This window comes from Xenopus laevis, chromosome 7L (genome assembly GCF_017654675.1).
Source record: "Xenopus laevis strain J_2021 chromosome 7L, Xenopus_laevis_v10.1, whole genome shotgun sequence".
NCBI lineage: Eukaryota > Metazoa > Chordata > Amphibia > Anura > Pipidae > Xenopus > Xenopus laevis.
In genome coordinates, this window is record NC_054383.1 from 98,885,379 (window position 1) to 98,911,621 (window position 26,243).

General features: G+C 39.3%; 1 protein-coding gene across 8 annotated transcripts in view; it reads right to left on the reverse strand.

Moving 5' to 3' along the window:
* The window catches only part of kazn.L (kazrin, periplakin interacting protein L homeolog), a 349,342-nt gene that overhangs the window by 9,213 nt on the left and 313,886 nt on the right, over nt 1–26,243 (reverse strand). For 7 of the 8 annotated variants that reach the window (XM_041569375.1, XM_018226070.2, XM_018226073.2 and 4 more), the window contains 2 exons: nt 16,766–16,936; nt 11,379–11,462 (listed from right to left, as the gene is read on the reverse strand). In XM_041569375.1, the coding sequence (XP_041425309.1) occupies nt 11,379–11,462; nt 16,766–16,936 (255 nt within the window). The remainder of the gene's footprint in view (nt 1–11,378; nt 11,463–16,765; nt 16,937–26,243) is intronic. The other variant, XM_018226077.2, reaches the window with a different exon arrangement.

Genomic DNA, 26,243 nt, shown 5'->3' on the forward strand with positions numbered 1-26,243 from the left:
TTTGGAGCTTGATATTGGCTTTCTGGATAAGAGATCCCATGCCTGAACAGTAATTATAAAGTAGTGGTGAATTTTAGGTTGTTTGAGTTCCCCAATTGAGATAAAATCAGGTTGGATTAGTTATTACTGTAATCCCATAATCCCATTTTAAACATATAATCTTTTAAAAGCCATGCTAAGTATATTGCAATATATATATATATATATATATATATATATATATATATATATATATATATATATATATATATATATATATATATATATATATATATATATATATATATATATATATATATATAATATCATCACCCCAAGAACAGTGAAACATGGTGGTGGCAGCATCATGCTGTGGGGATGTTTTTCAGCAGAAGGGACTGGGAAACTGGTCCGAGTCAAGGGAAAGATGGATGGTGCTGAATACAGGGTTATTCTTCAGCAAAACCTGTGATTTAAGACTGGGACGGAGGTTCACCTTCCAGCAGAAGCATACTGCTAAAGCAACACTCGAGTGGTTTAAGGGGAAACATTTAAATGTGTTGGAATGGCCTAGTCAAAGTCCAGACCTCAATCCAATTGAGAATCTGTGGTCAGACTTAAAGGTTACTGTTCACAAGCGAAAACCATCCAACATGAAGGAGCTGGAGCAGTTTTGCCTTGAGGAATAGGCAAAAATCCCAGTGGTAAGATGTGGCAAGCTCATAGAGACTTATCCAAAGCGACTTGCAGCTGTAATTGCCGCAAAAGGTGGCCCTACAAAGTACTGACTTTAGAGGGGGTGAACAGTTATGCACGCTGAAGATTTCTGTTATTTTGTCCTATCTGTTGTTTGCTTCACAATAAAAAATAAAAAAATCTTCAAAGTTGTAGGCATGTTCTGTAAATGAAATGGTGCAAACTCTCAAACAATCAATTTTAATTCCAATATGTGACCATAACATGAAAAATGCCAAGGAGAGTGAAGACTTTTGCAGAGTGAAGACTTTTGCAAGGCACTGTATATATCTATCTATATATCTATCTATATCTCTTTATCTATATCTATATCTATCTATATATCTATATATCTCTCTCTATATCTATAGCTATATCTCTATACATACATACATACATACATACATACATGTGTCTGCCTTTTCACAGTAGGTGTCACCATTATGAAGCCTTTAAGAGTCTTTTCCCTGCTGGAGGGGCTCACAGAGCTGTGCTTAGGTGCTTGGGAGCAGCAAGAGTTTAAGACTAAAACACACACTGCACAATAAATCCATTACCAGAGGAACAGGAGAAATGGAGGAAAAAAGGAAGCCAAGACTAGAACTTCCAATAGCTGCAATGTAAAATACAGAAATGACAATAGCTGTAACTCCTGAGTCCATACCATAACAGTGTGTGAATGTGTGTAAAGCATTTGGTTTTGCGGTAGAATTCAATGACTGGAACCGTGCACATTATCAGTAGGCAGTGCCATAAAAACACTTGTTACTGGTGCAGTTATCCTATTCCCATTCAACTGTATAAGAGGTGGCGAGAGGCATATTTGGACATTTTTCTAGACAAACAAAGACAAAAGGCCTTATACACAGGCAGAGAAGCAGCCCAGTGTGGCACAAGCCTAAAACCCATGGGAGAGAATGAGCAGAAGAGAAATAAGGAGACTGTTGTTCTACATTGTCAGTATCTTACTGATCTAACCAGTAAACACAGTACTTCATTGCAAATGTTATTAATAGAGATAAAAGAAATAGGATTTGTATGTTCTTCCAGAAACTACAGCAAACTTGTGCACAAGGGATTCAAGCAGAGGCAAACTCTGACCCATCTTTGTTCTGAAGTCAGCATGAAGCTTTAAAAAAACATCTATCCGTAGGACGCTGGAAACTGGACATTTTTCTCCATAATTTCATCCTTTCTACAAATACTAACGATCAAAAAATACTCCTGTACCATAGAGGTATTTGAGCGGGGGGGGGGGGGAAGTTCTACCTGTATTAGAACTGGACACATCAGGGAGGGTTAGCAATTCTTCATTGTAGAAGGAGAAATCCATTTATTTTCATTAAATTCAGCTTGCCTACAGCAAACCTGCGGTGGATCAGCTTTGTAAAGCTCACTGTAAAATGTTTGCTCATCTCTATTTATACATTTAGCTTAGAAATAGCAAAATACTTGGCTTATGTTAGATATCCAGTCAATCCAGCCTTGTATCAAGTACAAGGTACCGATTTGTTATTACAGAGAAAAAAGAAATCATTTTTAAAAAATTGTATTATTCGGATAAATATAGCTTTCTGGATAATGGGTATCCGGATAACAGATCCCATACCAGTACTTCATTATCTAGCCATTAAAAAGCCTTACTTGTACAACAGAATACCTTTCAATGTCATGATATTTGTTCTAATTTTGTTTCCAGATGTTTGGGTCTTGCAAGACAGACAGGACTTATCCTCTGCACTATATTTAATAGCAGATTTCAGTCACCGAGTGTGCAAGACACATTTTCTGAGCAGATTCTTTTAATTCTTGCTTAGACACATAAGGTCATGTGAGAAACACATTTACAGGCAAAGCTCAAGCCAGGCATAATGTCAGTGGGTGTTCTGCTTACTCTACAAACAAAAGGTTTAGAATGACAGGCTATAACTCACAGTCATTAATAATTGCCTTATTGAAAGCTTATTCCTTTGCTTAAAGGAAATTGAAACCCCTCAAAATGAATATGGCTACAAATGCCATATTTTATATGCTGAACTTAGATTAACCAGCTTAATCGTTCAGCATTTCTATAGTAGTAATGATTGAGTCCTTTAAAGTTTTAACAGGAGTTTCCCATCTTGGATGGGCTTTGTGCGTAGGTTCCTAAGCTCAGTAAGTGAAAAAAATAGATGGGGAGCTACTGGGGCATCTTTGAAGGAACAGATCTTCCCTGCTAAAGGGCTGATTGTGCCTTGGGCTGGTATAAAAGCCCAAATTATAATGTAACATTTCTGCCCTACTAAATTAAGCTTAATTCTCCTTTAACCCATGAAATGTAGTCACTTGCAGGCCTGGACTGGCAATCTGTGGGTTCTGGCAAATGCCAGAGGGGCTGCTATAAGGTCCCATAGAAAGTCAGTATTTAGTGGGCTGATGGGGACTGTTTGGGCCTCTATGTGGGTTGATTGGGCCTCTGTGTACCTGAAATGCAGGGCATATTTTAATTCTCCGGACCTGGTCACTTGCATATAACCACCAAGGCCTCCTAAATATATTAATGGCTTTCCATAAATATGCACTAAAAGAGAGTACCAAAGCAATCACAATATATAAATTGGTGTCATTAAAACACTCTTCCTTAATGGATCTATCACAAAATATTGAAACCACATTCAAAGCATCAATGCCAGTAAATGGTTGCTGCGTGAAAATAAAATTATACACGGGTAGACCGGCTTTACCTGCAAGTCAAATTCCGCCTAATTGAAAAAGTGATCCATCTTGTCAAACTGGGATTATAGGTAATTATGACAAGGCCAAGATGAATCTAATTTTAAAAATGAAAGGTTTCATTGGAAACAGCCTGTGCATGAAACATTTTTTGCTCATCCAGTTTCCATGGGCCAATTAATAGGCAGGTAGTTGCTTGTTTATTGGCTTGAACAAGTGGAACATGCTGCAACTCCTCCTTTGGAACTGGACAATGTGAATAGTCCCCAATTCACAAAGATGTATAGCGAGGCCTGACAAAATGGCTTACTCTGCCCAATTTAAAACTGTATGATCAGAAATTTAATTTAGTTACGTTTTAACTGTTCCTTCCTTATTTAAGGTGATTGGGTTTTTTTAGTAGATAAAAATGCATTCTTTATAGTAATTCTCAGACTTTTTAGGATCTGGTACTTTTAAAATTTAAGCATTTCGAAAGTGGCCCCCTTAGCTCACGCGCAGTTTACATAAACCTGGCAACTATGATGTTCAGCCACAGTTCCAAGGATATCTAGGACAGAAATAAGGGATTACCTTAAGTCTCCTTATAATTGGACCTAAACCTGGGCTTCCATTAGTTATCTAGGAAAGGAAAGAGATATTCACCCTAAATACCAAATAGCCTTCAGGCTGGGCTGCCTAGTCACTGCTCTAGCTCCAGTGTTTGGGGACCAGAAGGCTACAGCTTTAGGCTAGGGGCACACGGCGCGATTTCGCCGCGATTCTGCGCTGGGCGAGTTGTCGCTGCGTTTTTTAAGCCGAAATAGCTTTGCTAACTTTGGCGCTGGCGTCAATGCAAATCGCTGCGCTAATTCACACACGGCGATTCTTTTTCTACTGTCGCCCGGAAACGCCCAGCGAGGCAACTTCGGACGACAATAGAAAACGAATCGCCGCGTGTGAATTAGCGCAGCGATTTCGCCTCGATTTGCATTGACGCCAGCGCCAAAGTTAGCAAAGCTATTTCGGCTTAAAAAACGCAGCGACAACTCGCTTAGCGCAGAATCGCGGCGAAATCGCGCCGTGTGCCCCTACCCTAAAATAATATAATATCAAACATATACTTTGTATCGTATAGGGAAAACCTTGAGAATGATCTCCAAGACTGCTGCCTCCATAGTACTATGGTCTGGTGCATGCATCAGTGAAGTTCAAAGGAATGAAGGGCTCTATCTGGATCTCTGCTGACAAATGAGCATGAGAAAGAATTAAAATCATTTTCTGGGTATAGTTAAGATTAGTGATGGCTAAAGGCGAGTCCAGCCATGAGTTCTGAAGTGCATCTGGTCTGCCCTCAGACACCTTCAGTGTAGTCTTCAGTTTCAGGTCAGAAGATTACTGCATGCACATGTCAAAGCCAATGAAGGAGATGCTGGAGCAAATGACTAGTGAGTCTAAGCTTATTGGTTCTTTTGCAAAAAGGGTAAAAAGCAGCAGTGAGAGGCCTTCATCCCGCTGAGATTTAAGTCCTCCTGGAATTTGGGGAATTCACCAGCTACATTCAGCTGTTCTTCTCACACAACAAACAATGACCCCAAGGACATTTCTTTATTCCTGGCTGCCAAATACTTCATTGCTGCATAGTATATTGTTATAAATGGCCAACATTAATCACAAAAATATTTTCTATGTTAGTTGGAGGGTTTGTTCAGTCTACTGATTTATGCAGACAAGAATTTGCTTGTCTGTATAGTATAGTATAGTAAAACTTTACATAGGATTTCATTAGCAGAGGGGGACACACAAAGTAGGCTGTTTGGTTATAGTTATAATAATGTTCTGGAACAAAGAACTAAAAATGATTAAGAAATAGTCAAGGAAATGTGAATCACCCAGTAGTACCCAGTGCTTGCAATGAAGGTAGGCAACAGACTTGACTGAGCCCCTCAGACATTACTGCGGTTTTATGGGCATTGGCTGTACTGCTGTATAATGATGACCACAGGCTGGTGCTGTACATTAGGGTAGGGGTCCCCAACCTTTTTTGGACCGGGGGTCTGGGATGGGGTCGGCGGAGTTGGGGGCTTTGTCGGCGCGGTTGGGGGCGGGGGCAGAGTCGCGGCAAGTCTAGGTGCGCCGGGTCCAATATGGCACACCTCGTTTTTGTGCGATGGGCTCGGCGGCCCAGTGCAGGAGTGTCCACGGCCCAGCGGTTGGGGACCCCTGCATTAGGGCACAGCATTTATTGAGTAACTACTATAACTCAAGAAACACTGCAGCCATACCAGGCAACCATTAACAATCACTTGTTTGTCAGGTATGCTGAGGCCAATGGGGAATGCTGCTTGGATCTTTAATGAACTCCTTATGCCAGTGGAGTAACTAAGAGGTGGGTAGGGAGTGCGGCTGCAACTCATGGTGCCATAGCCTGCTTACTGCATCACAAGGATGGCATTAAAGGTTAGGGCACACAGGCAGATTCATGGAGATTAGTCACCCGGCGATAAATCTCCTCTTCTTTGGGGCGACTAATCTCCCGGAACTGCCTCCCTGCCGGCTAAAATGTAAATCGCCAGCGGGATGTCACTCCAAAGCTGCCCGAATTTGCCTCACAAGGAAACTTCGGGCGACTTCGAAAAACGAAATATGGCCCCTTGGCGTTTTACATTTAAGCCGGTGGGAAGGCAGGGGAGGCAGTTCAGGGAGAGTAGTCGCCCCAAAGTAGAGGAGATTTGTCACCAGGCGACTAATAACCCTTAAAACACTTTCACTTTTTTGTGTTACTGTTTCTTTAACCTGCCCTACACTATAACAAGCTCCAGATTATAGGGTCATATCAAGCAAGTCAGTGCTCATTCGGACCTTGCTTAATAGATGTAAGAATGTTTTAAGGATAGGAAGGGTCAACCAAACATGAACTGACAAACTTCCCTAGCTTTATTTTGGGGTGCAGTGTAGCAGCTGTGTATGGGAATCCACAGAACATATAAAATACATTATTCAGAACTTTTGCTGCTTTGTGTTGCAAATGAAGTGCCCCGATGATAAAACACTTGTATTGTAATGCCGGTATCCATTAACTGATTTAGCAAATACGTAATTATGGGATATTTTAAGATGATTCATCCTTTTTACACCGACTCTTACATGAACGCTCGTTTAACCGTCAAAGGTAATTGGCTGTATATATAAAACTGCGTTGCTGTTCACCTCTCACTCAATATCTTGCTGATACTTTTGCAGAAAAGGACCAGCTACAACAGTTCATGGCAGGACCCAGACAGCCGTTTTATCAGACAGAAGTGGAGCAGGGTTTGGGTGGAGATCTTGAAAGCTTGGTTCAAATATGGCCATGTAGTGAAAACACAATTACCAGTATTCAGCACTGGCAAACAAACTGACTGAACAGCATAGTGGAAACATAACTTTAAATGCAGAATGTATCCTTGAACCTTTATGAATGGTAATGAGTAAAAAAAACTAGCAAGGAAGCCTAAACTGTTTATATAAATACTATTGCGTGGCAGCCATTCAGTCTAATAATGGAGAAAAGGCACAAAAGCTCTGTAGAATACAATGGGGTTAGTTTTCTGTGTATGAACTAAACCCATTGTATTCTACAGAGCTTATCTGCTTTGTCCCTTGTGCCTTTAGTCCTATTTCAAATTGAATGGCTGCCCCAATGGCTGAACAAAAGCTTGTTTATATGAAATATAGAAGTAAACATACCAGCTTTACCAGTGCAGGGCAATATTACATTTAATATTATTATTACTGTAAAAAATGTTTGGATTATATTGTTCTTCACATGCTTTTTGGGCAGATAAAAAAAAAATCTAGTTTGAAGGAATTGCGTTTCAAAAGGCATTGAAATTATTGCTTTGACATGGCAAAGAAAGTCAAAGACTGGGGATACAAGTTACTTTGGTTGCAACAACAAAAAAATAGTTGATAGAATAAATCTAAATTGGTCTTGATTTTCTGAATTACAGCCATGGCATACATTATCTGCAATTCGTGGACTTAAATACTGATAAAGAGGTTCTTTATGGTGAAAGCATTTATGTACTTTACGTGCTCATCTTCTTGTTCAGCTCCCTCTCCTGCCAGGCCCACTGATTCATTCTGCTTTCTTTCAGTTTTCTTTGACTCCCCTTCAAGACCAGTGTTGTTCAACGTTTATGTAGTTTATATAGCATATTCAAGGGCCAGATTAAATTAAAATGATGATGTTTTACAGTGAAGTCTATTTTGCCTTTGAACAGACTAGAGGCCATAAAAGTCATTTGGAGGGCCACATCCAGCCCATGGCCCTCTAGATCAGTGATGGACTGGCCCACCGGAATACCAGGAAAACTCCCGGGGGGGCCAGGTGTCAGTGGGCCCTCTTGCTTCTAAACATTTGGCCTATTTTCATATTTCACTATGGTAAAAAATCCATAATAATAGCAGAATATAGTTAGTAGCTATAAAAGACTAGGAGAATAAAGAGGTTGAGTGAGAAAAGGAGGAATAATGGTTTGGAAAGTTGGCCCATGATCTAAGGTTTTCTGGTGGGCCCCTGGCATCCCAGTCTGACACTGCTCCAGATGGACAGGCTTCTTAAAGACGCCATTGGGATGTCCAACTAGAATCAAACATTTATTCACAGTGCCGATTCTCACATAAAGACACCCAAATGCTAACCTTGAGTCAAGTAACTGATCACCGAGGGTGGTGGGAGCACACATTTGACTTCTAATTAAAGCTTTTATATAGCACTACGAGTGTATCCAGACTTTCTGCTGAACGACTATTCACATCATCCACTACTGGGAGAGAGGGGGATGGAATTTTTAAAACGTGTAGCATCTCAGTAAGCAGAATCCCAATGTAATAAAATATCAATAAGAAGTTAAAAAAAAGTATAGGAAAGAATAGGTAATACTGTATGACTGAAGCTTCTTCATTGGAAACAGTGGATGTTTAGAGGCTGCCAATCATAATGACTGACTGCGAGCACTCACGGACATCTGCTGCGAATCATTTGCAGACTGTTATGCTGTTAGTGTGGCTCCAGCTGGGTAAAATCACTGACGCTTTATATGAAAGTACTGCAGCGCCCACCTCTCAACCTTATCAGGAGAGTGGGAGAGAAAAGGAAGCAGTGGGGAGGATAAATGAATGCAACAGACAGGAGGGAGACTAATTATTCTCCATGCTCAGATCAACATTATAGAACGAGTTCCTCGCCATCCACAGGAGAAAAATTACAGTTGTTGAAGAAGAACTTAGTGAAATTGCTTATTGACTGTGTGGGCAAGTGGTGGGAGAAAGGTAAATGACAAGTGGCAAAGTCATTACTGCTGCCCGCTCTAATGGCCGATAATTCACTCACAGCTAGGGATCCCCACAACAGCCAATACAGGCCTATGTATCTGCTTATCAATAAGAATTCACACCAGCATGACCACCCGGGATTTTATGAATGAATATAGTCCCATCTGCACGGCTACCTCTTCATTCTTAGTACAACAAAGTTATTTAGTCATCTAGAATACAGGGGACAGCGGATCTTGGATTGCCGGAAGTCTGATCTGATATTAAAGAGAAAATACACCGTATAAAGCAATACTATTGTAATACTTAATTATCCTATTAATTATTGAAAGTTATTGGATGTATAGATGTGACTATGAACATTATGTGAGATAATTATATATGTTCGGTCACTAGGAGGCTCAAACTGTTGGCACCAACAGGAGAGAGCAAAAAAACTTGGGAAAATGACACTGCTGCACAGGCTCCATTCAGATGTAAAAAGAGTTGGGGAGCAACACAAGCATCAAAAAATGTTCCTGGGTGGTGCCAAATAAGGGCTGTGATTGACTATTGGTAGCCCCTATGAGGACTGTCAGCCTACAGGAGGATCTGTTTGGCAGTACACCTGGTTTCTATACAACCAAAACTTGCCTCCAAGCCTGGAATTCTATAATAAGCATCTGATTTGAGGCCACTGGGAGCAACATTCAAGGGGTTGGAGAGCAACATGTTACTCATGAGCTACTGGTTGGGGATCACTGGTGTAGGAAAAACTTTATTTTGTGGCATGGCTAGATAAAATCGTGAGAATTCATTCTGCTGGTTTCTGTATGAAGTGATGTAGCTGGATATACAAGAGAAAGCACTGAAGGGAAATAAGTGCACTTACATAAGTAAGGAGTATGGCTACATAGGAAGGGGTTACGGCTTATTACTTTTTTTTTTAAGTCAGAATAACAGATTTTTTAATATATGTATTTTATATTAGAAAATAAATAAGACTACCATACAAGGGCTGACCAGGTAGCCTCTTACCTATGGCTGGATGGAAGCAGAACATGAGGGGCAACACATGGTATTACAGGTATGGAATCAGTTATCCAGAATGCTTCGTACCTGGGGTTTTTCAGGTAACAGATCTTTCCGTTATTTGGATATTCATATATTAAGTCTTCTAGAAAATTATGTAAACATTAAATAAACCCAATAGGCTGGTACAAGGTACTGTTTTATTATTATTATTATTATTATTATCATTTTTGAAAATGTTCATTATTTGTATAAAATGGAGTCAATGGGAAGCGGCCTTTCCGGATAACGGGGATTTGGAGACCGGATCCTATACCTGTACTACCTCCATATTGTTCCAATCTGAAAATCAGGAAGGGAAAAGGAGCCACATGTGCCACAGAAGCTTAAAAAATGGATTAAATGTAGCTGAATGCTTCTTAGACATGGGAGTAACTGTGCCTTGGTAAAAACCGTACTATCTGCACAATTCATAGATCACCAGAATACAGTAGCTCTAATGTCTTTTGCGTGGCAAAGTTTGGTTTTAGATTTCAAATCCAAAGTGAAAATAAAATTGCTGCCTGCAGTTTTCAGTAAAGGTAGTGGAAGCCAGTATTTCTGTACATGCGGTCAGACCTTAAGACGTTACATAGAAGACTGAGGTGAACCAACTTAGTGACAACATCTCAACACTTATCGCCATTTCTCCATTAAACATGTACAGAAAAAAAAAATGTACACGGGACTGCCATATCCTGGACACCAGAACAGAGAAGACAGGAGAGGAAAGAGATAGCAAGTGATTAGCCTAAATCATATCTAGGGTAGCCAAGCTGGGAACATACATTGGTGCCAACTTTACACTGATCCTTGGAACATGGAGGTTTAAAATATACAATGTAATGGACATCATTCTGTGCTTTGTGAAATTTATTGTAAATTCTTAGGAGTTTTAAAGTGGTTGTTAACTTTTGGTATTATGTAGAGACAAATCCGAGAATTTGCAATTGGTTTTAATTTCTTAGTATTTGTGGAGTTATTTAGCTTTTTATTCAGCAAGCTCTCCAGTTTACAATTTCAGCAATCTGGTTGCTAGGGTCCAAATTACCCTAGCAACCATACACTGATTCAAATAAAAGACTGGAATAGGAGAGGGACCGAATAGAAAGAGGAGTAATAAAAAGCAGCAATAACTGTATAGCATTAGAGAGCATTTGTTTTTGATGGGGGCAGGGACCTCCATTTAAAACTGGGAGAGAGTCAGAAGAAAAAAGCAAATAATTCAAAAACTATAAAAAAAAAAAAATTAATAATGAAGACCAATTGAAATGTTGCCTAGAATTGACTGTTTTAGAACATACTAAAAGTTAACGTAAAGGTGAACCACCCTTTAATATTACAGATTAGAAGATAATATATATCATACAGTATAGCCTTGTAGCAAGAAGGCTTCTATATTTGTTGGCAGCAATGTATGTTCCCATCTTATTCCAAGTACCATGTGCTAATCTCCAGTGGGTTAAGAATCATGTGAATTTCCTCCAGAGATAAGTGAATGTTAGCATACGAGCAGTGTGTCCCCCATTATACATGTTAACAAAAAGAAAGGAAGCAATTATTAGGGAAAACAAGATGGTTTTCCCAAAGAGCGTCAGTCTTACCGCTATCCCTCTTGAAAAGTGCTCCTTCTCATAGAGGTGATCAAAAACACGATATTCCCTTCTCTGGACAAAGCACTTTGTTATCTGGAGAAACAGGTCACAACCATGACAATCGAACCGGAGTATCCAAGTTGGATCATTGAGCAAGAATAGTTACATAGACAAGCTTACAAGAGCAGAAACATTCATGTGAGTCAACTTTAAGGCTTTCATTGATTATAGGGTATAGAATTAAAAACTTTTAAAGGAGAAGGAAAGGCTAAAATGAAGTAAGCTTTATCAGAAAGGTCTATATAAATATACCAGTAAACCCTTAACCCTGCTCTGAGTCCTCTGTCAAAAGAAACACAGCATTTCTTTCCTTCTATTGTGTACACATGGGCTTCTGTATCAGACTTCCTGTTTTCAGCTTAAACCTCCAGGGCTAGGTCTTGAGCATGCTCAGTTTGCTCCTGTCTCTCTCCCCTCCCCTCCCCTCCCTGCTGTAATCTGAGCCCAGAGCTATGAGTGAGCAGGGAGCGACTCGGGCAGGAAGTGATGTAAAACCAAGTGATATATAATATGGCAGCTGCTATCCTTAACAAACAGAGAGCTTTTATAGCTGTTTACTCAGGTATGGTAAAGCATTCTGCAGAATAAATATAGTATTATAGCTTGCACTATTGTGGCTCATCTATTGGCAATAAACTGCTTCGGTAGCTTTCCTTCTCCTTTAAGTAAGAAGCAATAAAACTAATAGCAGAAATAATCTAGCTCACATAATAAGGGTGAACTACCCAAAGTAAGAATAAGCACAATGGTGTTACATAACTGGGCTCCTAAGGCCCAATACCTAATAAAGACCCCACCAAGGCTTGGGCTGTGCAAGGCTTTTTATCACAGTGACAATTCACTGACAAAGGTTGTATAATATCATCACCCCAAAGACTTTCCCATGCACAGTTTTGGGCAGTGATAAGGATAAATTCAACTTCTTTTGTGAAAAAAAAAAAAGACTCCTAGACTAATAGAAAGGGAAGACTAATGTGATTTTTACTTCCCATTACAGATACAGATTTGCAGGATGATTATGATGATAATGGCTATATGATCATCTCTGCTTAGTTCACTGAAGAAACCAGGGCAGCCTGTAGTAAGCATGCACACAATAAAAAAAGGAATATATTCTATTTTCCCAGGGTAATTTACTGTGACAAACACTGTGACATGTCTGGAAGCTAAAGGGCCATTCTCCTAAGTTTTGAATAGGTCTAAACATATACTTAGCTGAAGGCTAAGAGCACGGAATCATGCTGAGCAATCGAAAACCTGATTTATTTATTTTTTTCAAATCTTTTCTAAACATTTTTCTCTTCTGTTTGACAGCCTAGCGTGTGTGGGTTAATTCTAATGGATGGAAAATATTTAAATGGATTTGAAAATGCTTAAAAAAAAACAAGTAAACTTGAAATCCTGGGTTCCCAGCCAGCATCTGAGTTCAGAAGTTCAAAAATCTTTCCTTAAAATGTGCCTGGTGCAGTTTTAACAGGGAAAGAAACATTTAAAAAAAAAAGTTTATTTATTAAACTTTAACATGAGTCATTAAAGGGACACTATCATGGGAAAACATGTTGTTTTCAAAAAAAAGATTTGGGGGTTCATCCGAATCCAAAATAGGGATTTCGGTGCATCCCTACACATTATTGCTAGTAAAGTTTTATGTTTAAAGGGATTCTGTCATGGGAAAACATGTTGTTTTCAAAACGCATCAGTAAATAGTGTTGCTCCAGCAGACTTCTGCACTGAAATCCAATTATCAAAAGAGCAACCAGATTTTTTTTATATTTAATTTTAAAATCTGACATGGGGCTAGACATACTGTATTGTCAGTTTCCCAGCTGCCCCAGTCATGTGACTTGTGCCTGCACTTTAGGATAGAACTACTTTCTGGCAGACTGTTATTTCTCCTTCTAAATGTAACTGAATCAGTCTCTGTGGGACTTGGCTTTTACTATTGAGTGTTGCTTTTAGATCTACCAGGGCTGTTATCTTGTGTTAAGCTGGCCATAGATGTTGAGATTTTTAAAAGATCAGATCCTGATCGTGAGACCACGATCTTCTCAGAACGATCGTACGATCGTACGAATCTACCATCAACTAAAAAGACCAATTTACCAGGAAAACAAAGGGGAGCTGCCTGCTTGGCCCTGCAAACATAGAGAGATTGCACTGGACCGGACAAAGATTTTTTGACCTGGCCGATCAATTTCCCGACAGATGTCGGCCGAAAAATCGTAAGATGTACGATCGTTCGAATACCACTAACCGCATGATAATTTCGAAGGATTGGTCGGGCTTCCCTAAAATCGGTCGTTCGGCAAGAAGAATCGTCGCGTCTATGGGGACCTTTAGGGAGCTGTTATCTCGTTACCTTCCCATTGATCTTTTGTTAGGCTGCTGAGGGGGAAAGGGAGGGTTGGAGTGATATCACTGCAACTTGCAGTACAGCAGTAAAGAGTGACTGAAGTTTATCAGAGTCTCATGACTGGGAGCAGCTGGGAAACGGACAATATGTCTAGCCCCATGTCAGATTTCAAAATTAAATATAAAAAAATATGTTTGCTCTTTTGAGAAATGGATTTCAGTGCAGAATTCTGCTGGAACAGCACTATTAACTGATTCATTTTGAAAAAAAACATGTTTACCCATGACAGAATCCCTTTAAACATAAAACTTTACTAGCAATAATGTGTAGGGATGCACCGAAATCACTATTTTGGATTCGGATGAACCCCCGAATCTTTTGCGAAAGATTGGCTCGAATACCTTGTTTTGTGCCAAAAAGTCACACTATTTCCCTCCCAAATCCTTCTGCCAGGCCGATTCGGTTTGGCCTGGCAGAAGGATTTGGCTGAATCCTGCTGAAAATGCTGAACCGTATCCTGGATTCGGTGCATCCCTAGTAATGTGTAACGGACCAGTGGAAGAATATTAATTGAGATTTAGAAGCCAGCCTAAAGAATGGAAACATTCAGAATCATATACAGCCTAGAGCTCAAACAATTTCTAGTTAATTTTCAACTCTCAGCAGCCCCTGACATGAGGTCAAGTGCCATGTGGGAGATGCAGTTCAGCATTTTACCAGACAGTAATTATTAAGCCTACTTTACCTGTAGCCATAGGTAGGTTTGACAGCTCAAGTATAATAACAAAAAAAAAAGGCAGAGCATACAGGACATCTGTATTGTTAATCCTACTTTACATATACTAATTGATAAAAATGGTCATGTTAAAGATGTACAAGTTGTAAACACCTGAGTCAAATGAAATTCTTAGGGCTAGGTCACATGTCGTGTACAGATTTACACTACTTGTAGCTGACTTACAGTTGTAGTTAACCTTTAAATTAACTTTTAGTATGATGTAGATATTTATATTATGAGGCAATTTGTTATTGGTCTTCATTTTTTTTTAATAGTTTTTCAGTTATTTAGCTTATCATTCAACAGTTATCTGGTTGCTAGGGTCTTAATTAACCTAGCAACTAGGCAATGGTTTCAATAGGAAACAGGAATATGCATAAGAGAGGGCCTGCATAGAAAGATAAGTAATAAACAGTAAAAATAATTGGGATGCACGGAACCCAGGATTCAGTTTGGGATTCGGCCGAATCCAAGTGCGTGGCTAAATCAAACACTTGGGGGTTTATCAAGGGTCGAAGTAAAAATCTGAATTTCTAAACTTCGAATTTCAAGGTAATTTTAGTGTACTTCGACTAGGGAATTGTCCAAATTCGAATCGAATTTGAAAAAAAATTGGAATATCGAAATGTTTCATTTACTGTCCGACTTTTCGCCATCTAAAACCTGCTGAATTGCTGTTTTAGCCTATGGGGGACCTCCTAGAACCCATTTGGAGTCATCTGATGGACTTTGAAAAATCTAAGGTTTTTTTGAAATTTTAATCGAATGAGTGAATACAGCCTATTTACCTGAAGTTTAAAAAATGTGTTATTAATATATTTCGGTGGGTCTTTTTTATTCGAATTTTGAGGTGATGGGGGTTTAAAAAAAACTCCCATCACCTCTAAATTCGACCCTTAATCTGCCCCTTAAAAGAATGCAATTTTAGTCACTCAAACATGGAAGTGTAATATTTTTATTTACCATGCACTGAGCACGGAGTCCTCTTTAACCCTTTCGGTCGCTCATTTCATAGGCACATTAGGATTCGGATCTGGATGCGCCTGAATCTTTCATAAAGGATTCGGCCAATCCCAAAGTAGTGGATTCGGTGCATCTCTAAACAATAACAATAAAATTGGGGCTAAGGGGCAGTGACCCCTATTTGAAAGTAGGAAAGAGTCAAAAGTCAAAATAATTTTAAAAAATAATGAAAACCAAATGCAAAGTTGCTAGGAATGGAGCATCATAAAACATACTAAAAGGTAACCTAAAGGCGAACCACCTCTTTAAATAATAATTTCTGTGGCTTTAGGGAGATACATTATTGCTCATGCATGGCAACCCAAGCCATTTCCTAAAAAAAAACCAAAAATGCCATAAATAGCACTTCCCTTTTTTATTTGACTAGAAGAATGGATTTGTATGGAGACCTTCTCTAAAATTATAGCAAGTAATACATACATTGGTCAAACCAGATTCTTTATTTCGTCATTTTTTGCTTAGCTACTAAATATCTTTTTATAGCCCGATTTTGACAAATGCAGAATGTATCAGTTCAAATACAAAGAAAAAAATGCAGAGAAACTACTTTCTCCAAGTATATCATTGCAAGGCTCAACAATAACTTTATAGGATGGCCGGAATGGGTGCAAGAGCTGCTAAACATTTTTTTAAACCAACTAGAAATATATAAAAAGCATGTATGGGCTGTATAAATGTGTCCAGTCAAGTAACCCATTGTGTTTTCCTGTGTCTTTCTGATTATGGTATAATGTAGCAGACTACTTTTAGCTGCAATACCTCATTGTAACCAGTAGGAGGTACACATGGTTCACCCAGCTTTTCTAAGTGACCAGAAGTCAGCCAGTTGCTACCACCTTCCACTAAAATTTATAAGGCAGCTAATTTAGACAAGCTCATCTGCAAAATAAACATCTGGAAACATTATTACTGACCCTTTAATAAGGAGGAAAAGGCATTTCCTACTTTTAAGGGGGGAAAAAAAGTATCTGCCAGGGGATGACCATGACTTTGTATGGGTAATAGTCCCCGCTAAAGTGATTGTGTGTATCCTGTTATTTGATATTGTGTGTTTGTGCCTCACTCCAGAGCTAAATGTGCAAATCAATGTAGTTATTTGGTACAAGGCGGCATTATTCATTCCATCTTACCCTGCCAAATGCTGCTTTGGGGGTTGAAAGTGAATACATTTTTATTCCTTACCATTGCAAGCTCAGCTTCAAGCTCCTTAATTCGGTTGTCCTTTAAATCCAGCTGTGACCGCAAAGAACTTGCATGGTCCGTTGCTTCCTTGGCTTGGCGCCGAAGCTCCCACTTTTCTCTCTCTAAAACATCTTTCTCTTTTGCCAAAGCCTTTACTGCATCTTCACTCTCCTGGAAGAAGGGCAGGTGATTAGAGGATGAGAAATGACTGCTAATCACAACACAACATGAATGGACAATGAGGACGCAAAAGGTCAGAGACAACATCCTAACAGGAGTGGGAAGGTTTTTCGAGGGGGAAATAATTCCTCATTTACACAGTGACTGACAGGAATAGGTCACAGATAAACCAATTGCTATTCCTTCAGGCCTAGATCATTCAGTATAACCAGACTGCGATTCTTGCAGAGACTTCTCTGTACATCATCCAACCAAAGTTTCATAGTTTCCTAAATGAGCCGAGAAAAGAAAAAGGCAACAGCACTGCTACAAGTCTTATATACAGATCAATATACAAATATTATATTAGGAAGTGGAGGGCAGATAAAGGGGGTTTTTCACCTTTCAAACTCTTTTTTCACCAGTAATAAAGACTTTTTTCAATTACTTTCCTTTTTTATGGTTTTTACAAAATCTAAGTTTGAAGTTTAATGTTCCTATCTCTGGTGTTTCAATCTGTGTTTCAATAGGACAAATGCAAAAATATTGCCATATGTAACCCAACTGGATGGCTATGTACAGGATACCATGGGGCAGATTCATTAACGGGCAAAAATTCGCCAGCGACGGCTTCTCACACATCGCTACACGCAAGACGAAAACTCGCTCAGACAATGCTAATTTACTAAAATGCGAAGTTGCGTGCAGGGCACGGAATGCTGGCGAATTTTCGCTAGCGTTACTTTGGCAATCAAAGTGAAGATGCGCTAGCGTTCAATTATGCCTAGCGCAATTTCATTAGAGGTCTTCGCTCAGGCTAATTTGCAAACAGTGAGAAATTGTAATGGACGTATATGTTGCAGCAAATACACTACACAAGTCCAGGGAATCTTAATAAATAAAATAAAGTTGTTATAATGCCCTACACATGAGCCCACTGTATAGTTTATGTTCCATATGTTAGAAAACTTATGGGGGAACCCAGTTACCCAAAAAAATTTGTTAAGGACTTTTGCAGGCTATCACTAAGCACTTCGACTGGTCTGAGCTGGCGAAGGTAAGTCTGTCAAAAGAGGTAACGTTCAGTAAAATCCGCATCTTAGTGAATTTGTGTAAGTAACGTCCATTCGCCAGAGCAAGAGCGAAAATTCACCTGACGATAGAGTGTGAATGAGCGCTATCGGCTGTCTCTTTCGCTAGCTAGCAAAGGTACGCCTGTGCTCTTTAGTGAATCGGCAAGGGCGGCAAAGTGCCTAAAACCGGTAACGCTGGCGATTTGTCGCCAGCATTAGTCAATTTGCCCTTTAGTAAATCTGCCCCATTGACTTACTATTTAAGTGGCTCGTAGTCAACCTCTTAAATATCAACTGTCGAGATCATGTAGGAGTCAATGCCAGAGGTCCCTTAAACCATTTGAAGATGTTAATAGCCTGCTTGATGTTCGAGGTTTTTTTTTTCCCCCGGAGGATTTTGCCTGAAAGCTCCAAGAATTTGAGAGATTTCAGTTTTTAACCCTCAGAAAACTCGATTCATTCGAGTTTTCGGGTTTCACAAGAATCAAGGTTTTTTTTCATTCTTAAATAAGAAACCATTCGAGTTGTGAATTCATTTGAGGTATAAAATAAAAACTCTAAACATTCGACCTTTGATAAATAACCCCCTCAATGTATTTCAATGGGGGAAGAAAAGAAAACGCCTTCAGATAAAGGCACAGCATGCAGCGTTCCCATCAGTCGTGTTGAATGGAAAATTTTCCATGTAGTCTACCCATTTTCTATCAGTCCCGTTATATTTTGACCCAATAACGACTACATCCAGCTTGTAGGATGTGTTTTGTCCATCCAACACCATCCTACTAAATCTCCCGAGGCGTTTAGCCCTAAGAGTACGGATTTTACATTGAGATTTCTATATGTTCCAAAACAGATGAAGGGTGTCCTCAGCCTATTCATAGATGCAGTTGCATGTCAGTCTCAATACAGAATGTGTATATATAAACACAGCCCAGCTGACCCTCTGAACTCAACCTCACCAGCAGTTATTATACAGAATGGCTCTCCTTGCCCTGGGAGTGAGTAAGACTCTGAGGCTTCCTAGAGGGAGGCAAGCTTGATCCTACAACTTGCACAAACAATCAAAACTGCTGTGATGGGGTCACTTTCCAAGTAAAAAAAAAAACACATTTGTTCTGTATAACTAAAATCTCTATGAATAAAGTTATATATGCCTGCCAACATTTAAAAATAGAAAGTGGGACAAAAAGATCTGCCATACACATTTCATGGCCACACCCTCTAAACAACATTTCTGGGAGTTTTAGGGTTAAGTTTTATGTGTTATTATAGTTTTGCTAATGAAGATGAGTTGCCCTTTAAGCTGCAAGTCACAGTTTCCCCAAGAGACCCGCTTATCTTAAAGTGCTACAGTTGTATCTTCTCTTATATTAAATTGGTACAAATGTATCTAAGTGCAGCTGCCATGTATCCTGGGCACTCTGCCAAAAGCCTCTTATTTAATTACATTTCAGAAACGTTGATTTCCTGCACTGAACAGCCAGAAAAAGATACAAAGAGAAACTCAGGACATTACAGTAAGAAACAGGGACTACAGGGTAAGCTGCCAAAAAAAATTGGGAGGAATGGCATACAACAAATGACATGAAGACACAAACCATAAAAAAAAACTACTGTCCCTATAAAATACAAATATGGTTTATGATTTGATGGTCATAAGTACTGGGCTAAAGAGAAGCAACCAGTGGCAAGTCACAAGTATCAGCAATCAACCATATGGGAAATATGAATCTTAGGGTCTAGTATTAGCAAGTTACATACAAAACAGAAATGTCAACAGTAAGGGGTAGATTTATTGAGGGTCGAATTGAACATTTTTTTTTTATGGTCAAAACTGTCAAATTCGACTAGGGAATCATCCAAACCCGATTTAAAATAAATAAAAAATTTGAATTTGATTTTCGAGCTTTATCATACTCTGGCCCTTTAAGAATTGGAATGCGACTATTGGCCACCTAAAACCTGCTGGGAGAGGTCCAGTGACCAATTTAGAGATGTTTGTAACCTGACATTCGAGGTTTTTTGGAGAAAAAACTCGAATCGAGTTTGGTCAAATTCGAATAGAGTTTTCGGGTCTGTAGAATTTGTCCGAGTTTCAGAAATTCATTTTTTTTTTTTATTTTATTTTTATGAATAACCCCCCAGTCGAGTATATTCGAATTTAATTAAAAACACATGAATTCGAAATTTTGACCATTAATAAATGTGCCTCTTTAATAAGAGTTTACTTGAACACTCAGCTCTGTTTGGCTACAGAAGACCCAGATAAACACACACAACCTCGACTACTTTGCCATTAGCCACAAGAGCCACCAGAGCAGCTGGACAAGGGAGACATTTCGAAAACTAAGCAGAGAAAGAAAAATTTTCAGTTTCCATTTGTTGTTTTCTAAATTATCCATAATGCTTTACATGCAATGTGTTACTAAACATTACTAAGTGGTGTAGAAACATATGTTTAGCTGTAATACGAATATAATTATGGTTAAACCCATATGGTGAAAATTAGGCTGCTAAAATAGGCACGAGGAACATCTCAGAACAAACGTGTTGTATCAGTTAGTGAACAGCACTCAGAGCCGCCTTATTGCTATGATTTATCAGAATAATGCAGGTACAATATGGATTAAGCCAGTAGGCAGGACACATAGATTTCACACTCCCTGGCTGCAGTCATCTATATACTCTGTCTGGATATAATACTACTCTGCTCACCTATTATTAGAGATGAGCTGATATACTGTATGTATGTGTGTGTATATATATATATATGCCATATTAATTACTAATCAGCCTTATATTGTGACATTTATATTCTATATATTCAGTATATTGTGCATCGGCCCCTAAGATCATTAACTGACAGAAGCAAAGAGCATGTGCAGTGAATCAGCAGAAAAGAAGATGGGGAGCTACTGGGGCATCTTTGGAGACAGATCTTCACTGCTCAAAGGATGTGGTTGCCTTGGGCTGGTACAGAAGCACAAAACATAATGTACAACATTTCTGCCCTACTTCTTTAGTTAAGCTTTAGTTCTCCTTTAACAGGTCAAATTCAAATTACACCCATGCTAAAATACAAGCCAGGTAGTTAGTGATTATTTTTTATTTAGTTCTGCACCTTCATAATTAAACAAATGAAAATAATGAGGCAAGCGAATTGCTAAGTGCCTGTCTAATCCACAAAACATCTGTTGTTGTCATGTACACCTTGGTCAGGCACTGTTTAGCAACAGAGAACACAAATTAGAAAAGCCTATTTGTTAAGACCAGATACAAAAAGATAATAAGGCCCCCAATGGGTGGAAGAACACTCTGGAAGCATTGTACAAATGCTTAACTGAGGAATCTCTCATCATACATGGAGCAAGGAAACAGCTTATTCTAAAACAAAGGGGACTATGTCTAGGATACCAGCAGACCCTACCTGGCACCTAATTCCATCAAGTTAGCAGATATGTAGAACCATTTAGAATTTTCCTGTATCATGATATTGGTGGAACTCTGTACATGCTCAAGAAAATGTCCAACCATTCACTGCATATCAGAACATTTTCTATTTCTTTGATTGCTTAAATCCTTAACTGGAGTTAATCAATACACAGAGCAATATATCTAGGGGAACAGCCCCTTAAAAGACAATCAATTTAGAAACAACTCAGACAGGGAGTTATGGCCTTGTTTGACCCAATTAAAAAGGATATAGTTCCTGATCTGGGGGTAGTGGAAGACCTTTCGGCTCTGGGGGAAGGACATTACTGAATTTAGTAATGGCGTGTACATTGCAAAGTCACTTATGCACCTAGTTCTGCACCTGAGCCCCAGATATAGGCCAGTAGCCTGCTTTTTTTCCCCAAAACAGAAGAGAGAGAGAGAGAGAGAGAGAGAGAGAGAGAGAGAGAGAGAGAGAGAGAGAGAGAGAGAGAGAGAGAGAGAGAGAGAGAGAGAGAGAGAGAGAGAGAGAGAGAGAGAGAGAGAGAGAGGTGTATATTTTAAAAATATTATAAAAATCGAAACCCAAAATTAGTTAAGAAAAAAGTAATGGGGGCATTAAAGAGATATGGACACCAGAATATAAGCTTTTTCATATCCATCATAACATTGTTTTTATATGATATTTATAATTTTGCCATAAAATTATTTGCCCGATGCTTTTACATTACCTTTCTTACCCCCATGTTCCTCTACAAGGGAGCTGCCATATTTATGCAGCAGGAGTCCGTTAGCATAAGAAACAGGGCTGTATTTATATTAAGGCACTTTGGGGGCGGCCCTTGGGTGCCTATTAATGTATTTTTTAAATTCAAAAAGATAAAATTCGTCCAGCCTCTTCCACGGATTTCCTTAGGGGCCGTCTGGCTGGCACAAGTGACGTCACTTCCGCTACGTCCGTGTGAAATCACGCACACAACGCACTGACATCACAAGTGCCACGTAGGGGGCAGCATTGGACCTAAATACAGTCCTGATCAGAAACTCTAACTGACAGGTTGAGAAGGCACAGTCAGGTATAGGAACTTCAAGTAACAATTAATTACAAAAGCAGAACTATCAGTCGAAAAACTATGTGACCTATAGGTCACTTTTGATGTAGATTAATATTTTGAAAAGAAAATTTGTAGTGTCAGTATCAATCAGGCATACGCAATGATTACCACAGCATAGTTGTAGATGTGGTACGGGTATGGGATCCGTAATCCAGAAACCTCAGAATTACAGAAAAGGTGTGTCTCATAGACTCCATTTTATCCAAAAACAATCTTAAATTTTTTTTTAAAATTATTTTCTTTTTCTCTGTAATAATAAAACAGTACCTTGTACTTGATCCAAACTAAGATATAATTAATCCTTATTGGAAACAAAACCATGGTTTCCATGGTTTTCTAGTAGAAGGTATGCAGATGCAAATTAAGGAAAGATCCGTTATCAGAAAAACCCCAGGTCCCGAGCATTCTGGATAACAGGTCCCATAGCTGTATTAGTAGAAGAGGATGGGGCTGCACAAGGAAAGTCTGCAGTTTTAAGTGTTCTTTTCTGCATTTCACATGATATCTGCCAGGGCCACTTAAGGCCGCAGACTCCTTTCTGAGGTTGCTTTTCACAATCAGGCGCCTGTTACTACTTAGAGATGTGACTGGACAAAGTTGTTGGGTTCTTTAGCAGCGTGTCATGGAACCCAGATGCCCAATAAATTTTCCTCATAAATGTTTGGAATGTAGCGCAAAAGCGAAAGTAGTTTTCCTATGAACCGGCGACCTTATGCAAGCCATCTGCCGATTGTATTTCTAGATTTGCCTTCCACATTCCAGTGCCTGACCTCAGCAATGCAGTCACAAGGCCCTGATGGTCCCACAAGGGAACGAGGCTGAGAAAGCTGCAAAGCAATGATACTTTATTTACTGAGAAAACTAAAGGGACTGTGAGTCCATTGCAAAGCTTCCATGCTGCAATTATTTCTTGGTGTGGAGAGTCGCAATCTTCTGATTTCTGTAAGCACAAGCAGAAATAATTGGCATTGTCAGAGCCATGGAAAGAGCAGCGGTTTGTGCTGAACGGAGATTGCTTCTGCTTACTTCCAAGTGCTTCATTAATCATGACACTGTACCTATTTCTAAAAACAAAGATCCACTGTAGAGATGATCAGATTACCCAGCATTATAACAGCAAATTCTATCACAAGAGACACAAGGGAATTTAATTCCAACTGCTTAATAGCAAAAAGCGTAAGTGAAAAAGTTACAAGAAGTATATGCTTCTATTGCATTTTTTTATTTTTTTTTTGCTGAATATAACAGCGGCTCTGAACCCAATGATAAAGTTCTGTGCTTTTCCATTGACCCGATGCAGCATGGGGCAAGTGGCAGCCCTTATGGCGATGGACTGCAGATCCCAAGTTTCCCAATAAAAGGGTGTGACTCTCTGGTGTCATTCATAGGAAGGAAGGAAACTATTATACTGCATGAGGTGTTGAAAGGTTAGAAAAAAAACGCAAAGCAAATCAGCTCAGTATACTCTTTTAGTATGTTATAGAATGGTTTTCAATTGGCTGCACTTTTTTTTTGCCTTCTTCTTCTGACCCTTTCCAGCTTTTAAATGTGGGTTACTGACTCCATCTAAAAACCAAATTCTCCGTAAAGCTCCAAATGTATTGTTATTGCTACTCCTCTGCATACCTCCCAACATTTTGGAATTAAAAAGAGGGACAAAAAAGTTGGTGCGCGTAGCGCGGCTACATTTTTTGACCACACCCCCTAATTACCATGTTCATTTTACAAAATTTGGCAGATTATGAAAGTTTGAACATATTTCTGTGTTTTTTTCAGTTATTACAGTTTTGCTAATGAAGGTAAATTGCCCTTTAAGCTGTGAGTCTAACTTTTCCCAAGGGACCGGTTATCTTGTATTGTTACAGTTACGTATTTGCTTATCTCAAAATTGTTACAAAAGTATCTTATCTGCAGCTGTGGCTGTTCTGGGCTCTCTGCCAAAAGCCAATTAAGTTAGAAACTTTCTTTTTCTGGCTGCAAAGAAAAACAGGACTTTCCAGTACAAACGAGGGACTGTGGGTTGAGCTGTCAAATGAGGGATTTTCCCTCTGAAAACAGGACAGTTGGGAGGTATGCTCATCTGAGTCACACCAAACTGCTGCCTGGGGGCTCCCACCCCAGTCGCAAACTCCAGGCAGCTCCTCAAAATGCAGCCATCCCCTCCGGAAACATATCGCTTACCAATTCCTTCCCTCTTGCAGCTGCGACTGAGGGAGGGACAGGCAGAGCTGTGGGCCCACCAGGTATTTTACCAGTGTCCCACCAACCCAGTCCCACCCTGCCACGTATTATAACCCATGTTTCTATTCAGGCCCTCTCCTATTCATAGTCTCTTATTCAAATCATGGTTGCTATTAGGGAAGGGCTTTGCAAAAGATTCAGCTGAATATGTAAATTAGGGGTGGGAAGGGGAAAACATTTTTTGACTTCCTTGTTTTGGGACAATAAGTCACATGATTACCCTCCCTGCCATAAGCAAATTAGGGTATGGGTTCAGTTCAGCTGGGCAGAAGGATTCGGCTAAATCCGAATTTTGCTGAAAAAGGCAGAATCCTGGATTCGGTGTATCCCTAGTTGCTAGGGTAATTTGGACCTTAGCCAACAGACTGATGAAATTGCAAACTGGAGAATTGCTGAATAAAAAGCTAAATAACTCCAAAAATAAAAATAAAAAATGTAATCCAGTTGCAAATGGTATCAGAATATTACTTTCTATATCATAGAACAGTTACCGTGAACAGTCTCTTTAAGGCTCAGCAGGATTAATTAAATGAACCCAATTAAGCGCTGCTCTGCATATTGCTCACTCAGTCGCCGGGGGAATTCGTCTGTGCTTGACAGCCCAAAGGAAGAACCTGGGACAGATTCCTAGGTCTCCCTCTTAAATCTGAATAAATGTTGCTTTGAGAGTTCTTAAAACCCAGGCAACACTTGTTCTTATGCCTTAAACTTGTGCCAAAGTGGTAACAAATCCACAGTAATGCAAACAGTTTTTTTTTTTTTTACCATCACAAAACAGTAACTTATGAGATTGCTATTTTTAGCTGTCGATTTTAGATAAAACCTGAAATCCAGCGCTTGTTTCTTGGTCCTAAATACTCATTGACAAAACCAACACACACAGGGATATATGGGCAGGAGGGGATAAGCAAGGATAATGCCTAATATTGCATTGCTTTTCAGGCTCACTATCCATAGCAATGACTACATTAAAAATGTACAGTACCCTCTTGGGTCATAAATGTGAACATATGGCAAACTGTAAAATATTTAGGCGTTCGCAGACATACATTCACAAGTAATTGCACATTTAGCAAGTCATAATTAAAGCAGCGAAAAAAAAAAGTGTGATTAAAAAAGGGTTGTTTTTTTTTGGCACTTAGGAAAAAATCAGTTTGTGAACTTCATCAACTTTTCAACATGTACCATCAAGAGAAAAATGATCGTGTTAAGTGCGCTTCTACAACATAAATTCATTTTCCTCCCTCAAGGCAAACGTCTCCAGGCGGCTGTTCTGGGGCCTGAATTCATTTAAACATTTTTTTTTCAAAGGAAAGTAAATGAATTTGCTCCATTTAATAAGGGGACTGTAGTATACAAACACCCTCCCCACTGTGCCCCCTGGAGGAGATTTAAGAAGATTATAGTCATGTGGTGTCACTATTATCTGAACTAAAGACATTAACAGTTACATGGGAA